Below are 17,384 nucleotides of genomic sequence, written 5' to 3'. Positions count from 1 at the left end.
TTGGTCGCCACACATAGACAACCATTCACACATTCTGAATATTCATATTCCAGTTGAACAGATGCCAGTAAATCTCAAACATTTTAGGGTAATTACGATAGAAAACAACTCACTTTTAACAGCACTTTTAAAAATGGCAGCACTGTAAAGTGGAACAAAATAGAAAATATTTATCCTTTGAAAGAAGTCATTCCAGATGTGCAAACAATATAATGCCAGCAAAAACTTTTAGTTACCTCACATTGATAATCAAATCTGTCCAGTTCAGAGCCATCCTTTCTTTTACAATATTTTGCAAATGATTAATCCCCAAAATGTGCCTTTTGAACACCCCTCCATCATCCATGCAAATTATATTCCAGGGCTTCTCAAACTCAGGTGCTGAGGGCCTCTATAAACAGTAACTTGGGGTTCAAATCTTATTTAACTACGTGCAAATCTGGACCAGCGTGGCCAACGTTTCCATATTATTTTTCCTCTCTAACCTACACAAACATCACCCTCTTCTGATCAAACTCACACAGTGCTGCTGCGTCAACGAGGCGCGCAAAATTCTGCAGTCAACCTTTCTATCATGCGGGTACATACAGTATTGAAAACGGCCACAAATTACAGTACTGCTGAAAGTGGTATCTTAAAGCACATTGAAATGCGATGCGTTTGCGTTCATGATAATGCATAGTTTTTTCGCAGAAACTAAATGAAAAATAGTAAGACAATATAACACACTGCATAGTCAATTCACAAAACTAAATATTCCACTTTTCCTTTTGCTCTGTTTTTATGATCAACTGCATTCCAGACGGGATTAACGCTTAAAAAAATTCTAAAAATGTATTATTATTGCACACAAATTAGACAAATCAAAAGTCCCTATTCACTTAACACCACCTCTATTACGTCCTATGACATTGGACATTGCATTTTATTGGTGTATGAAGAACAAAGCCATGTCTCCTTGAGCGGGTGCAAGTTGCAAACCCATTGCTCATGGAGGTAAGCTTTGCCAAATACATGTATCGGTCTCGAGCACTCCGGTAATTTCTCCTTTGTAAGGATATTGACTGGCAACCGGTCCTATTCCAGCTGCCTGAAAACAGCTGGGATAGGCTACAGCAGCCACGCGACCTACGTAAGGATATGCGAGTCAGATGATGGGTGGATGGATGAATGGATGGATGGATAAAAGTGTTTTTTTATGCAGCTAACTCACGTTCATGTGATCATTTGTCACAGATTTACTAAATCCGGTTTACATTGGCCCAAACTAAAGGAAGGAGGAATAATTGGTTCATGATCTCTGTTGAATTGGGCCAGTCTGCACTTAAAGCAAAACAAACAAATACGATAGAACATATTTTTTTGCAAATTATTTTTCAGAGCCTCAAGCTACAGCGCTTGTACTGTAAATGCGAAGCAAAGAATGACCCTCTTCTAACTACATTTCCCACAATGCTCATGTTCCAGGATCCCGGAAGTTGGACGTTTATTGACAACATGGCTGCTGATCTGGCTGTCGCTTTGACGAAAATTGGAATTTGACAGCGTTCACCGGGTGTACACACGCACACCATTTCCATGTGTTGATTGTACAGTGGGCATTTATTCGAATGACGGGACCTGCCAACTCACGGGATGGTGTCAGTGAGCTGAGGAAACGTTCCGAGTGATCCCGTCATGTCGTTTTTCAAGCGGAAAGGTGAGGAAGCATTCTCAGCTGCAACGTCAACTGTAGCAAGCTACTTGGAAGAGAAAGCGAGGGAGAAAACGGCCCATTAACTTATATCTTATGTCAATTTCACCAAGTGTAATATTTTGTCACAAGATAATGGTTCAGTTCTTGGTTCGGCGAATGCCTGCAGTGCGGCTTGGGTAGTAAGCCATTTCAATGGTTAGCTTCCGAGTAGCCTCCCCGGCATCATTATCGTTGCTTGATATAATGCAGCTCCAGTACACGGCCACCAGGAAATAAAATGTAGAGGAAAAAAAGTAAAATGTTAATAATAACATGGTTAATATTCTATTTTAAAAAAACTGTATTCGTGAAGGTCTGCTGTGACAGCTAGTTTCACTCTATGTCACGTTAACTACATCCTGCATACTACATCTTGGTTATCATTATTTTATCACATCCAAGAATATTTTCCAGTGTTGTGAAGACAAATTCAAAAGCGTGGCATTCACAACAACTAAAAGGTCCTTCTCAACAAGTCAAATTTATTTGATTTATTCTCGTATTTTGCCTGCCTTGGTTCATCTTATAAGTAAATTGGCAAAGACTCATTCAAGAGGGAAAATAAATTGAGACAGCGGCCTCCAAAAACTAGTCATCTTGTGATTGTTGAGGAACTCACTCTACAATGGCGAGAGGAAATATTTTCCCCATAGCCTACAAGAATTAAATGCAGCTGACTCAGCAGCTCTGCCGTAGGAGGAAATGTGAAGAAAAGACCTCTTTATCATATGGTGACCACAGCGGCTTTGAGAAAGTCAGTGTTTTCTTGGGGCCGTCATTTTATTTGTGCAGTCAGTGTGTTTGAACTCATTGTGTGCTGCTAGTTAGTCACACGAAAAAAATAGATCAACTCCATTGTCAATCTAGATATGTACAGGTCTTTGCTTTAGCCACTTATTGTTTTCCTAAAGAAATATAAGTGGCAAATGTGCGTAAGGTTTTGGACTATTTGTAGTGCAACCCAAATTTCCTGGAAAAATATGCCTCGAGGGCCAAAACGTCACTTATGATGTCATGCTTGACATAAATCTTGCAAGACTTGAGCTCAGTAAGCAAGACACTACCATGTCTTGTCCTAACTTTGGAATGAAGTGTTTTTTTATGATGCACCAGGGCCAATTGAATACTTTTGTCACAAGTTTCACACATCCTGTCAGTGCATGTAATGAGCTCCTCTGGGTCATCCTCTGTCGGTGCTTTTCCATTTGAGACTCAGCCCCTGCCCCTCTGCTTTATCGAAAGACACGATTGCAGATTCTCTGCGATGCCTGCCATGGTCCGCTCATTCTAACACCTCTTAATGTTGACACGTGAGAGGCCAGTGCAGTGAGCTGGACTGAGAGGTCTTTCACATACAAGTCCCGTTTCCCAGTTTTCATTGCTCCACAGCAAATGGTTTGTTTGCATTCCTTAGCGTATTTCACTTTCCTGTTGGAATTAGGCAACTAGGGTCATGTTACCTTTTTGTTATTCTTTCTGAAGACACCAAGACTACACATTGCCGAACCCTGTTCGCTGGTCTCGGCCTTAATTGCAAAAAAAAAAAAAAAAAAAAAAGAATGCTCCCCTTGTTATAGCAATGATTTGTCATTTCTCCCTCCAGCCAAAAGCAAAGAACCTGAAAGAGTGACCGACGCAAAAGTCAACAGACGTGAGTTCATCATTACTCAATGGCACTACACATATATTGTTTATGAGCAATATATGAAAATAGGCTGCAAGAACTAATCGTACCTTCCAGTTTTTCCTTATTGTCCTTTTCAATGTTCTGTGAATCCCCCGGTCAAAGGTCTCGGCAGCCCTCACTCCCCATCACCGCCACTGAAGAACAACCATGCCATCCAGGAAGCTGCGGGGCCCAGCCATGTGGCCATCAGCGCCATCTCTGCCAACATGGACTCCTTCGCCCGCGGTCGCACGGCCATCCTCAAGAAGCAGCCCAGCCACATGGAAGCTGCGCACTTTGGTGATCTCGGTATGAACCCTGAATTCTTCTGCTGTTCATACTGCTTATCGATACTCTTTAAACTGAGCTCTGAGGTCTCATCTTGTGATTATTGGTTTGAAATCCCCCATTTTTGTTTAACTTGAGAGGTGTATTTTTGCAGAGTCAAAAAAAAAAAAATTATACCTATGTCTGTGTTGTCCAGTGAAAAGAATGGCACTGATTGATCTATGACTCTGTGATGTGGTGAATGGCTCGTGTGGAAAACATGGGCTGGGCAACACAGAGGTTGAAGAACCTGTACCACAGCCTATGCCACAAAATATAACAGAAACAGGCTGCAAAAAAAATAAGAGTTGTTGAGTGATTGATAAATGGGCGGTGATAGTATGCAGATAATTGAAGTGAAAATGTGAACTTTTGCCGAATGGTGAGCCAACCAATGAAGTCGAAGCAGCATTTCGCCTGCTGTTTTGATGTGACGGAAGGTTCCAAAAGACCTGGAATGACTAATAACCTCTCGCAATAATAAACGTGGCCTTGCGTTTGCTCTGTCGTCCTCATTCGGGCACATTCTTTTGATTTCATCACTTAAGAATGCCTGACGACATTCAAGCAATCGCTCGTCATTCACAACATAGAGTTTGGTGCTCGTATGTCATCTGTCCCGGGGCATGATAACAAAACATTCCATCTCACTATTTTCGAGTCCAGTGTGAGCTGCATAGTTACATGGAGCAGTGCACTCCAGTCGATTCTCTGGCCCACAAAAAAGCCGATCAAGCTTTCAGGAACTTCACAAAACACAATTACGTGTTCAGAAAGCAAGCTAAACGCAGGAAATGGATATTTATTATTAATTCCCCCGCCAACTCCTGCCCCTGAATTTTGGAAGCTGTAAAAATGTGCTGTAAGTAGATTAGTTCCTTTTCTAATCACTGCCTAAATGCAAGTCATAGCCTCATATGAGTGCCTGTCGAAAAATATTTAACTACTTGCTGTGAAAACTGAAAGTAGTAATGCCATGACTATATTCTTATGTTGCATTGCAAACCTGAAATTATACCACTAAGTCCAAAAAAAAAAAAAATACCCGTTTTGTCATTTTCTTGTTACAGACAAAATAATTTGTTAAACAAACACTAATTTTAATTCACACTAGTGAATGAAATACTGTACTTTCATCAATAAGAATATATTTATCATCGAAGTTTATTGATTTGAGCATTTCAATTTGGAAAAAGTCAAACTCACATTCTATCGATTCAGTCAAAATGCCTCCGACCACCAAGCCCCTTTTTGTTGACGTGTTTGTGTGTCTCAGGTCATTCCAGTGTGAACTATCAGCCCCAGGAGACCCGCTCCCGGCTCTCCAAGACCGTGGACCAAGTGCTTCGGGACAATGTGGCGATCCCCCATTACATGCGTTTTATGGAGCGTCATGGTGCCGACCACCTGGTTCGCTTCTGGCTGGAGGCTGAGAGTTTCCGCTCCACCAGCTGGTCGTGGGTCAGAGCGCACAGCCTCAACTCTGTCAAACACAGCTCCTTGGCTGAACCTGTCACCGGCTCCGGAGATGGCTCCGACTTGCCGGAGCTCCCCCAGCACAATTCCCATGACCTGGAATGGAACAGCGCAGGAGTCACGGCGCAGCCCGAGCAGCGGGACCCCTCCTGTACAGACGTAGGCCTGCAACCCGGCACCCCTCGAGCCGAAACTCCCAGCAGGCAGGCTCCGTCCAGGACGGGGACCCCTTCCAAAGGGCAGTCAAACATCAGCCTGCGAGATCTCTCCGAAAAACTCATGAGAAGTAAGCCTGATCACATTTATGTCTGCCCGTCTTTGAGATTTTTGTATGTCTTGCTATGGACATGGAAGGCTGCCACTTAGCAATTTTTCAACTCCTTTGTGGAATGACACACAAGATAACAGTCATCCACAAATAAATTGTTAAAAAAAAAAAAAAAAAAACTTCCATCCATCCAATTTCTAATCCCTTTATCCTCACGAGGCTCGCGGGTGTGCTGGAGCCTATCCCAGCTGCCTTTGGGCAGTAGGCGGGGGACACCCTGAACCGGTTGCCAGCCAATCGCAGGGCACACATAAACATACAACTATTCACACTCACACCCAGGAACAATTAAAGTTTTACATTAACCTGCCATGCATGTTTGTGGAATGTGGGAGGAAACCGGACTACCCGGAGAAAATTCTGAACACATGCCAAAGGATATTTATTCCATTATACACATGTTCACATTGGCTATGAAACACTGTTCCAGTGGACATTCAGGATCCCTTCAATGCATTTTGGCAGCACGGTGCAATTAGCGGTTAGCTTGAGTGCCTCGCAGCCAGCAGGTCTGATTTCAAATCTCTGTTGTGGCGTTGGCTTGTTCTCTCTGTGAATCTCTTGCTCGCCACCGTTTAGCTCTCGCATACCAAATACATGCTCTCTTGTTTTAGGTATCGAAAAAGATGCGGTTACCATCTTCACCAAGTACGTCTCCCCGGATGCTGTGAGGCCCATCCCAATCACAGAACAGATCCGAAATGACATAGTTGGTAAGATTGGAATGAATTCTTCGGAGTAGTCAAGATAACTTCTTACTCTGTTTCTGTTCTTTTTGTGTTTAGCTAAGATTTGCGGCGAGGATGGCATGGTGGACCCAAATTGCTTTGTCATCGCACAGTCGGTCGTCTTCACCATCTTAGAGCAACAGTAAGTCACCGGTGGAGTTAATAGTCACACAAGCCTGCGTGGTTCGAGTTTGGTGTGCACGATTAGAGTTTAACCAATTTCCCTTAATGTATTCCCAGATACTTTCTTGAATTCCTGCGGAGTCACCATTTCTGTAAATACCAGATTGAAGTGTTGACGAGTGGCTCCGTGTTCCTGGCTGACATCTTGTTCTGTGAGTCGGCTCTCTTCTACTTCTCTGAGGTGAGTCGGCCCCAAAGGTTCCCAAAACATCACGCTGTTGTCTGCCACAATAAACCTGTGCAAACCTCTCCGCGCATTCATCGCAGTTGGAATTTCTTGTTTCCTCCCGACATTCATCTTTGTGATAACAGATCATGTCTTGCACAACGTATTGCATCACTTCCTGGTTACTTTTTTGGGGTTTCGCATAGCAACACAAACTGACAAACTGTCACAGAGTGGAGGGTGCTGATTAAGTCTGTTCAGCGTCACTCAGTAAATGCTGTACATGAACCGCATCGACGACATTAGTGTGAGCATTATTTTTTATGACGACACTTTTTAAGAATTACTGACATCGTTTATAGCGCCAATAAAGTATTTTGGCAGCGATGACATAAAATCCCCTTCTGAATGCTCTTTAGAATCACCGTCTTTTGTCATGTTTAGATGACACAAAGGTCAGCTCCGCAAACACAAAACATTCCTTGTTAGTTATGAAGGGTGTTGTTATGGAAAGTTTCAATAAAATATTCTCTGCCCCCCCCCCACCCCCCCACCTCGCTCTATCTTTGCAGTACATGGAAAAGGAAGAGGCGATGAATGTACTGCAGTTCTGGCTCGCGGCTGACAACTTCCAAAACCAACTAGCAGCAAAGAAGGGCCAGTATGATGGCCAGGAGGCCCAAAATGACGCCATGATCCTTTACGACAAGTAGGTCTTGATGAAAACTGCTTATGAAAGCAATTTAATACACCTCCAGACGAAAAGTTTTATGTGTTTGCTTTATGAGAAATCATCTTGTTTATTTCTTAGGTATTTCTCACTGCAAGCTACAAACCCTCTGGGATTCGGCGACTCGGTACGCATGGAGATTGAGTCGAACATCTGCCGGGAGGGGGGCCCTCTGCCTGAATGCTTTACCACTCCACTTAGACAAGCCTGGACCACCATGGAGAAGGTACAGGAGAAGTCTGCTACATTTTGAATGGGGCTCCTCATATACTTGCACGAGCTACGGGAAGTCCAGGGATACATTATTAACCCACGTAGATCGTTTAAAAAGAAAAAATAACTGTTGTCGGTCAAGTACTCATTTTTGATATGTGCTGTCATATCCCAAAGACCAAAATAGTTAATACACCACATTTCTTATCTTGTTGAAATTGGTTTCTTGATGGCTGGGCAGGCACCCAGCCATCAAGCCAACTATTTGTAAGCAAGCAAATAAAGTGATTTTTTTTTCCCCTTGCTGTATCCTCTTAAACTCTTTCATTTCACAAGACATACTTGTACGTCTTTTTAAAATTAGGCCCCGCCTACCAAGGACGTACTTGTCTAAGTCTTTTTTTTGCATCATAGAGAGGAGGAGGGTCTGATGCAATCTGAGAATGAGAATAAGCCGTTTGCATTGTAAATCATGTAAAAAAGCGACCAACCAGTAGGTGGCAGTGGTGCCTCACGTGATTGAAATGCATGCTTTTACAAAAAGCTCTTTTTCTCCGTTTTTTTTGCCCAGGAATCGCCATTTTTATGAAACATTTTGTAATGCCGATTGATAAAGAATGGAAAAAGATGAAAGAGAGTCCCAACTTTATTTTGGTAGGCTCGATGTTTATAGAACATTAGAACCAAATATTCTGTGGGTCTTGCAAGGTCAGTCAAAATCCAGTAAAACGCTGGGATTGAGGGGGTTGCTCCAGTGAAAATGGCTGGGATTGAATGAGTTAAGAGCCCCCCCTTGTTACGCATGCGTTCAGGTGTATATGCCAGGCTTCCTGTCCAGTAACCTTTACTACAAGTACCTGAGTGACCTCCTCAATTCGGTGCGGGCGGACGAGTTTGTGAATGTCAACACTCCAGGTCAGGGCGCCGCGGCGGACAACGAGCAGCGCTCAAGTTCAAGTGTCAGCGAGGCCTCCTTGATGCAGGTGACCCCCACAAACCCTCACTCGTGTCCTCAAGCACTCTGGGGCGGGCCTGATATTTCATGACATTTAGAAATCAGACAATCTTTGCTCGTGCCAAAGAGGAACAATTTTTGTGTTTAAGGAGAGAGAAATGCAATGTCGCTTGTCGCGCTCTGACGTATTTTGAACACGGTATCTCCATGACAGTCCGGGGCCAAAAAGGCAGCGATAAAGATCTTGAAAAACTTCGATGAGGCCATCACGGTTGACGTGGCCAGTCTTGACCCCGAATCTTTGTACCAGAGGCCATACGCTGGGTGAGTGTCGTCGCTTAAATATTGTTATTATTCTACTACATTACATTGCTTATCTTACATGTTTTCTTAATATCGCTTTCCTGTCTTACCATTTCAATCCTGACCCGTACAGTGGGAAAAAAAACTGATAACTAAAACCACATAGAATCATTCCAAAACGGTCAATGCATAATGTTTTATTGTAAGGAATGCTTTAGGCCCTTTGCAGAAGTGTCCACACCCTAAAACTAATCCTTTATAAACTAGTTACATTGTCTTTAATTACAGTATTGAGTCTTTAAGACAATATTTTGACCATTCTTTAGGCTTACAAATTTCCAATTGGGTCGAGATCTCTGAATCGTAATCTGTGCTTTAAATCCGACACAAGTGGTTGTCTTTTGGTTAGCACCACTCCTTATTTTTGCCTTACTTGTCCTTCTCTTCAGAAAGATGACATTTGGGAGAGTGAATGAGTTGGGCCAATTTATCAGGGAGGCAGAACCAGAACCAGACGTGAAGAAATCCAAAGGTATCATGCACTCTTACTCAGGAAGAAATTTCATCTGTGCTGTAACATACAGCACATTTGACAATAAAGTTGTATCCAGTCCAATTTTCCTCCACCTCGCAAGGCATCTTACATGTAGTCAAAACGATGTTGCCTCCTTGTCCAACTCATCCTTTGTTCCAATTTAGGCTTCATGTTTTCACAAGCCATGAAGAAATGGGTCCAAGGTAACTCAAATGAGGTGAGACCACAGCAAAGCTTCTTCAAATGCACCTTGACATAACGTCGCATCTGTGACAAGGCACTTAATGAGACCGTAGCGTAGACTCGGATCTAAAAGATGAATGAAAGTTGATATCCGTAAAATCTTGATTGAAGGCTCAGGAGGAAATGGCCTGGCAGATAGCGAAAATGATTGTCAACGATGTTGTGCAGTCAAACCATGACAGTCCTGGCAAGTCCACTAAGGTATATATATATATTAAAAAAAAAAAAATCTCACTCAACATGTTCCACGACAGTTGAAATGATTTGTTTTGTACGTTCTCTCTTTTCTCTCCATGCAGTTGTGACCCCGTGAAGACTATCCCCCTGCAAATGCTGGCCAATTATACACATGGCTTACCGTGCAACGAACTGAAAGTACTGTACCTCATTGTTCCAACTCCATAACACTATGAAGGTGCGCAGTGGTCAGTTTAAGTGAAGCCCTTGCATCACATGACGGGGGCGTCTTTCCAATTCAGTCTGGTACCTTAAAGCAACCTCGCAGAAAGACAAAGCATGTCTACTAACGGTGCAAGCAAAACTGTCGCCGACTCTCGTTGCGTTGTCTTATGTCGGACCTCCGGAGGATGTCACGCAGACTGAATTCCGCACATTTCCTCATGACACACCTCCCCATGCCTTTTGTTTTTAATGACCATTCCTTGTTTTTAGAAGACGTTTTTCTTAAGCCAAATAACAGTTTGGAGCCCTTTTACATATGCACACACTCCCTTTAGTAGCCTGCCTGTCCAATGATGAATTATGTAAAGTGGAAATTTATTTGGAGAGGATCTGCAAATGACAATGAGAGAGAGGAAGACCTCTTGTGTTAAACATCTTTGGCACCTTTTATGAGCATAGAATAAAAAAAAACTCTTGTGCTGAATTCAAATGCTCCACTTGTTCTAAATGATATATATCGCTACATGTATATATGTATAATGTAGACTGGTTTCTCCCATATATAAATGTCAGTACTTTTTTTTATGGTGGCCGCTGTTTTGTTTTTGTTTTTTTTTCTCTCCTGTATGCATCTCAGAAACAACTGGACATTTGCTCAATGAATTAAACTTTTTTTTCTTTTGAGCCTTACTGAGGTGTGGAAAAGAACCAGAAAGGAGTTTTGGTACCATGTACCTCTGATGTTTTTCAATATGTATGTGCACCTAATCTAAATCTATTTAAATTGTTTGATTTAAATACATACGTTGTCAAAGGTTTTGTCTCTGCTCCTTTTATTGTATTTTTAAAAAAATCATAACACACTCCTAGGTTCACCAACATACAATGTTTCAAGGGTACGAATTTAGAAAAAGGTACATTTCAAACACTTTTTCAACCATTAAAGTGACTTGTAAACTGTACAAAATTTGAAAAAAAAAATTTTTTTTTTTCAGGAGGGGAAAACAACTGTCGTACATTTTTGTAGTCACAATTTACAACACGATCCATCATCCACAGAGAGGATCTTATTGTTGAAAGGTATCGGACAGGAGAAAAGTGAAAAAGAATTTCCAAGGTGTTATTAACATCCCTTGGAACACAGTGAAGACAGTCATCAACAAGTGGAGAAAATATCATGGTTTTCAAGAGCTTGATGTCCCCCCGAAATTGATGAAAAAACTAAGAAAACGAGTCAAGGGTGCTGCCTTGAAGCTGACCACATTTCAGGAGCTACAGCAATTTCTGGTAAGTACTGGTGTTAAGTTGCCCAACGTGACGACAATTGTACGTTCTTCATAGGGTTGCAAGATTAAGGCCCATCTGACCATGAAGATCATCCAAGCCAGGCTACATTTTGCAAAAAACATACTTGAAAACTCCAAACGCATTGAGTAAATGTGTTGCGGTCTGATTAAACCAAGGCTAGTCATTTTTTTTTGTTCCTGCACACATCTGTACTGTTTTCATGATACTGTAGTTGCTTGTGGAGGCTCTCAGTCGTACAGGAAAGTTCCATCGTAGAAAGGGTTCTGTCAGTCGTCATCTGTACCTGTGGGTAAAAAACAAAAAACAAAAAAGGACGTTTCGCTTCTCTCACAGAAGCTTCGTCAGCGGTAGACAACCCTGAAGTCTCCTCAGGGTTGTCTACCGCTGACGAAGCTTCTGTGAGAGAAGCGAAACGTCCTTTTTTGTTTTTTGTTTTTTACCCACAGGTACAGATGACGACTGACAGAACCCTTTCTACGATGATACTGTAGTAACAAATCTGTGATGTCTGTAGTTGTCCAGACGGGGGCGGTGTTGACCTCTAAATCAATAAGCAAATCCATTGATGGTTTCTAGCTGTACAATATGACCACTAAAAGCGAATTCATATACAGTACTTTATTTGTCGAGTCTCTTCTGACCTTTTAAAAACAGTACATATTAAACTATTTAGAAGGCATAGCCTACGTTACTGCCTTATTCTGAGATGAGTACTGTGAAAAACATCAAATATGAAAGAGTGTCAACAATTTTGCTCGAGTGTGTAACATTTAATTCGGTTTAAGAGTGTTTTTTTGGGGGGGGCCGGGGGGAACAACTGCTGTCAGGTAAGTTTAAATAGACTGTGTAAAATCCTATCAGAAACGGGATTTCCTTCAGAGTAAAAGCTAGATGCATGGATGAAATTATAACAAATAAATGCATAATATTGGGAAAGAGTCGCTGATGGTGTAGTCAGTTATACACTCGCCTGACTTATGTGCGGGCAATGTGCAATCGCTCCCCACTCAGTGACGATGTGGATGTGGGTGTGAATGGTTGTTGGTCTCAAACTCAAATATGTGCCCTACGACTGACTGGCGACCGGTTCAGGGTGTAGTCTGCCTTCCGCCCGAAGTCAGCTAGGATAGGCTCCAGCAACTCCCCGCCGACCCTGTTCCGAATAAGCAGTGTTGAAAAAGGAGGGGGTGGGGGGGATATTGGAAAAGGGAAAAAGAACTTAAATTACGTGGATATTCGCAATTTTGAAACAGACACTTTACCAGCACACACACGCACACACAAACAAACGTACACAAACTAACACACAATTATTGATTAGAAAGCACACGATGATAGCTTAATGTTATACAGACGATAGATAGATAAATAGATAGATAGATGGATAGGTAGATAGATCGATAGATTGATTGATTGATGTAATTTAAAACATATCGAGAACGTCGTATCGTATTAAAGTAGCTCTGGTTTAGTTTTATTTTGAAGATATCTTCCGGAAAAGCAATGTTGTGTGACCACATTTAATTGCCGTGGTCCGGGCGTAGTCTGGAAGGAACGCAAAGTGCACACGGTTTTCCACGCTTGGGCCGGACCGGACAGGGACGCCCAGGAGGCGGAGACCCACGGACTGGAGTGTCATTGGTGCTGAACGAGAGCGCTCAATCACCTGCGTGGAGGCACCACAGCTGCGCTCCCACTTGTGGGTGTGACAAACATTTCGTGCGCGCGGCGTGGGACACTGTATGACTTGGTTTTTTGTGCTGATACCATTTGGACATTTGGGGATTCGCCTCCCCGCTCAAGAAGCTGTTGACGCACAGAGACACGAACGGGCTCAGCGGGACTTCCACGGCGGATCGACTTCCGTGGATTGAGGATGTTTCGCAAATGTAGTGCACCGGAGCACAGGTAGACTTTGACTTTTGCGTCTGTGAGCTCCAAATGCATTTGCTCCTCCTGGGACGGGAGAAGAAAGAAGAAGAAGAAGCCGGGTGTGGAGTCAGTTTGTGTACGGGCTTTGCGCCCCACGTCGCCACCACCATGTTCAGCTGCGTGGGCTGCTTCTGGGTGCTCCTTTCCTCAGCTCTGGTCGCCGTGTGCAGTTTCAGTTTCATCTCTCCTGCGTGGATTGTGAAGGAGCAGCCGAGGACCACCAATCACCATCATCACCACCATCATTATCATCACAAGGAGTCCGTGAGCTTCGGCTTACTGTGGCACTGCTCCGAGTCTCTGGACCACATGTATCGCTGTTACACCTTTGGAGGGCTGGGCAAATTTGCTGAGATCCCGTCAAGTTCGTGGCAGGTAAGACATGAACGCGCACATCATCGTCATCATTATCGTCACCGTCACCGTCACGTGGGTCCGTGACAGAGAACACTATGAAAAACATTGCACTGGCAAAAGTGCAGTAGTTGGATTGATTTCATAGAGCAGCACAGTGATGTGGTAGTTTGCATATCAGCCTCACGGTGGATTTGGGGTTCGAATCTCAGCTGAGGCCTGTTTTCCCTGCGCTTTCGTGGCTTTTTTCTCGGTTTCATTCAACTTCCATGTGGGCATCTCGCGTTCACTTCCACTGAATGGATGAATGGTTGAATGAGTGGATGTCTAGATGTCAAAAATGGGAACAATGCAAACCCCTTACCAGACTGGCGACCTCTATCCTAGCCAATGTGGCACCCTGGGCTAGATGTTATTTTCCACCCTGATTTACATACCCCTACAAAAGAAAGCATATTTTAACATTGCCTTTAATTTACGTTTAAGATCACATCAAACGATTTAAAATATAAAGTTGAATCACAGATTTTTTTTTTTTATGACTCTCCGGTTACTGTCAAACAAATCCTGCAAGTGACTTGCTGTTGTGACACCGAAATGGACAAACCCAAGAGCATCTTGACCTCTCTTTTTCTCCCCTCTGTTTTTCTTTCCCTGTTCTCTGGATTGTTTTGGTCATGTTTACAAAGTTCTCTGGGGTCAAATTTTCCTACGGGACTCTGAATGGGATAAACACTATGGAAAACAGACTGTTGGATAAATTACTGCATCTAAAATCTATGCATCCTAGTAAAAAAGGAAAATGAATACTGAGTGCCGGTTAAAATTAACATATAAACAAACTGAAATACAGTTTCAAGTACCAACTTCAGTACAACAAGAAACCAGCACATTAACTCGCAAAAATGCCCGACTTTGACTCATACGAAAGTTTGGAGATGAGCGCTTTGGTTAAGCAGCAGATACTCCGACAACAACGGGATGACTGTTTGAACCCCTCTAGACTTGAACTCCTCAGTGCAAGTCTTTCTAAATAAAGAAGCGCTACGGTACTTACAACTCACCCCTGGAGCTATGATTTATGCATGAATGGATATTAGCATTTGAAAGAGAGTTGTTAATAAGCTGCTGCTTGAGTGACTGTAGTGAGAGTATTTGCAAACAGAAGCCAATGCAACACAGGTAAACAGGTGTACATTCAATGGGGGGGGGGGGTGAGAGACAGAGGTGAGGAGAGAGAGATATTCTTGGGTAAGAAACAAACTTGACAGGCTTCTGTTAAAATTATTTGACACTTGAGACTCGTCCACCTAGCGAGCAAAAAAAAAAAAAAAAAGCCAGCAATGGAGAGCGACTCCTTTGAAAAATGTTTCCTGGTGCCTAAACCCTTCCAAGCACTTGGAATGTAATTTCACCACTCAGTGAAGCAGAATAACTTGTAAGAAGGGAGCAAAGTCATGTAATAAATTTCACTTATGATTTCTTTATCTGGCCGCTTTTGTCTCGGCCTTTATGAAAATAAATGTTAACTGAAGAATAGGTTTGTTTCTGCTTTGTAAACCCATTGTCCAATCAGTAATATTATGCGTGTTTTTTTTTCTTTTGAATAACGACATCTCACTTTTGACAAACAGTGGACATAAAAAATATCAATAAGTTAATTTTCAATAATTCTGCCAACCATATGAGATTCATTTTTGTATCATATCATATTTTTTCATTTTGTCATATCAGAAGCAATTGATGCAAAATGGCTACTTGGCTGAAATGAGCAGAGGGCCTTTTGATTCAGTCCAAACAAGTTTGCTTCCAAAAGAAGACAAATATGACAAAACTACCCTGCACCTTTGACAGGTGCCACTCAACCAACAGGGCACAGACGGATAAACTTTCACACTGACTGAGAGTCTTTCAATAATCAAACGATGAAACCACAATCCGAAAAGCATATTTGGACATAGTGTAATGATTAAATTCTGAATCAATCAATCAATCAAATTATTACAGTTATTTATATACACTAAAGTCGTACACGTATGAACGAGCAGAAAATGATGGAGTGATGGCTTGAGTAGCAACAGATTGACGTACATGGTAGTCTCTCGAGAAATTATTCTGCCCCCAGTGATTGTATTACAATGCAGTGCAGTGCCCCTAGTGGTGGAAGTAGTTAAAACCACAACCCATTGTCCAATCAGTAATATTATGCGTGTTTTTTTTTCTTTTGAATAACGACATCTCACTTTTGACAAACAGTGGACATAAAAAATATCAATAAGTTCATTTGCAATAATTCTGCCAACCATATGAGATTCATTTTTTTATCATGTTCAAGCATAATCTTTTTACTTTTCTGCCCTAACCACGCTGGTGATGGATTGAGGAACAACAGATTGACGTGCATGGTAGTCTCTAAAGAAGACAAATATGACAAAACTACCCTGCACCTTTGACAGGTGCCACTCAACCAACAGGGTACAGACGGACAAACTTTCACACTGACCGAGAGTCTTTAAATAACCAAACGATGAAACTACAATCCGAAAAGCATATTTGGACATAGTGTAATGATTAAATTCTGAATCAATCAATCAATCAAATGATTACAGTTACTTATATACACTAAAGTCGTACACGTACAAGCGAGCAGAAAATGATGGGGTGATGGCTTGATTGACGTACATGGTAGTCTCTAGAGAAATTATTCTGCCCCCAGTGATTGTATTACAATGCAGTGCAGTGCCCCTAGTGGTGGAACCGATTTTTCTTGACCAGCGGCTTCATTCTGCTACAGTGGCGACGCGCTACCACAAAGTGTGGCCCGTCTTGCTAAGATGAGCAGACACGCTACTACCTAGCGGGTAATCAAAACATATCGACGTGCGCGCTGCCTGCCGGCGGCACCATTGATTCTGTAATTAGTGAGGTCACGAGGAGTAATGGTCGAGGGACACCGGAGGAAAAACAGCAAGAGATGAACTTTTTTAAACTTAATTCAATCCATGAGATGTCCAAATGAGCTGTTTTCCAATTTGAGTCTGCATCAGTAGCGGGTTGTCAGTGGAGATTTACACAACATAATCCACCTCCTAATACCGCCGTTATCACGTTGCGATGATAGAAATCAATAATGTGCTACAAATTGATTGTAAAAAAAAAAAAAAAAGATTGGTAGAGATTGGAAAAAGGTCATATAAGGCCCGATTATTGGTATGCGTTAGAGATGAACGATTTTGATAATTAATCGAATCGCGCCTCCCCCCCTTTAATATTCCGATTGTGATTTAAGATGTGATAATGTTTTGAAAGTCCTCTTCCCGTGTATTTCAAGCATAATCTTTTTACTTTTCTGCCCTAACCATGCTGGTGATGGATTGAGTAGCAACAGATTGACGTGCATGTCTCTTAAAAAAAAAAACAAAAAAACGCTATCAGATTTATTCTACATTGGATGTTTTGATCTTAAAGGTTCGGCTTACACAAAAATAATGAATTCGAGATAACATGATAAGCTGTCTACTGTAGTAACCGTTGTCCCCGAAAGGGTTAAAAGACACAAAAGCTTTGTACAGAGAGGTGGCTTCCTCCTGGAGTCACATGATGCAGTGCCAACCACACACGACCACTCGGTGACAAATACAGCAGTGAAACAGAATTCCTTGGACGACCATCATGAGTCGCTTCTGAAATTTACTGTAACACATCACCCTCCTCCCTGTAGCCATGAACTCTTTACGGGCAACCGCTATGGTGACAGCCCTTTGTGTGAAAGCGTGTCTGCCTGTGGGAAATCATGCTAC

General features: G+C 42.3%; 2 protein-coding genes across 2 annotated transcripts in view; both read left to right on the top strand.

Moving 5' to 3' along the window:
- The first annotated feature begins 1,456 nt into the window (after positions 1–1,456).
- On the top strand, positions 1,457–10,806 carry akap10 (A kinase (PRKA) anchor protein 10). The gene is made up of 15 exons (XM_019895189.1): positions 1,457–1,699; positions 3,339–3,386; positions 3,525–3,710; positions 5,005–5,490; positions 6,147–6,245; positions 6,318–6,402; positions 6,501–6,624; positions 7,182–7,318; positions 7,421–7,565; positions 8,365–8,535; positions 8,722–8,831; positions 9,260–9,342; positions 9,510–9,562; positions 9,700–9,789; positions 9,888–10,806. The coding sequence occupies exons 1-15, from the start codon at positions 1,678–1,680 to the stop codon at positions 9,891–9,893; spliced, it is 1,845 nt and encodes a 614-aa protein (XP_019750748.1). The 5' UTR covers positions 1,457–1,677; the 3' UTR covers positions 9,894–10,806.
- A 1,976-nt stretch (positions 10,807–12,782) lies between these two features.
- lhfpl7 (LHFPL tetraspan subfamily member 7) overlaps positions 12,783–17,384 on the top strand; it is a 66,500-nt gene continuing 61,898 nt past the window's right edge. The window contains exon 1 of the mRNA XM_019895235.1: positions 12,783–13,605. Within this exon, the coding sequence (XP_019750794.1) occupies positions 13,240–13,605 (366 nt within the window). The 5' untranslated portion in view covers positions 12,783–13,239. The remainder of the gene's footprint in view (positions 13,606–17,384) is intronic.

Source organism: Hippocampus comes, unplaced genomic scaffold (genome assembly GCF_001891065.2).
Source record: "Hippocampus comes isolate QL1 unplaced genomic scaffold, H_comes_QL1_v1.1 scaffold177, whole genome shotgun sequence".
In the NCBI taxonomy this organism is placed as follows: domain Eukaryota; kingdom Metazoa; phylum Chordata; class Actinopteri; order Syngnathiformes; family Syngnathidae; genus Hippocampus; species Hippocampus comes.
This window is presented reverse-complemented; position numbering and strand designations above follow the sequence as displayed.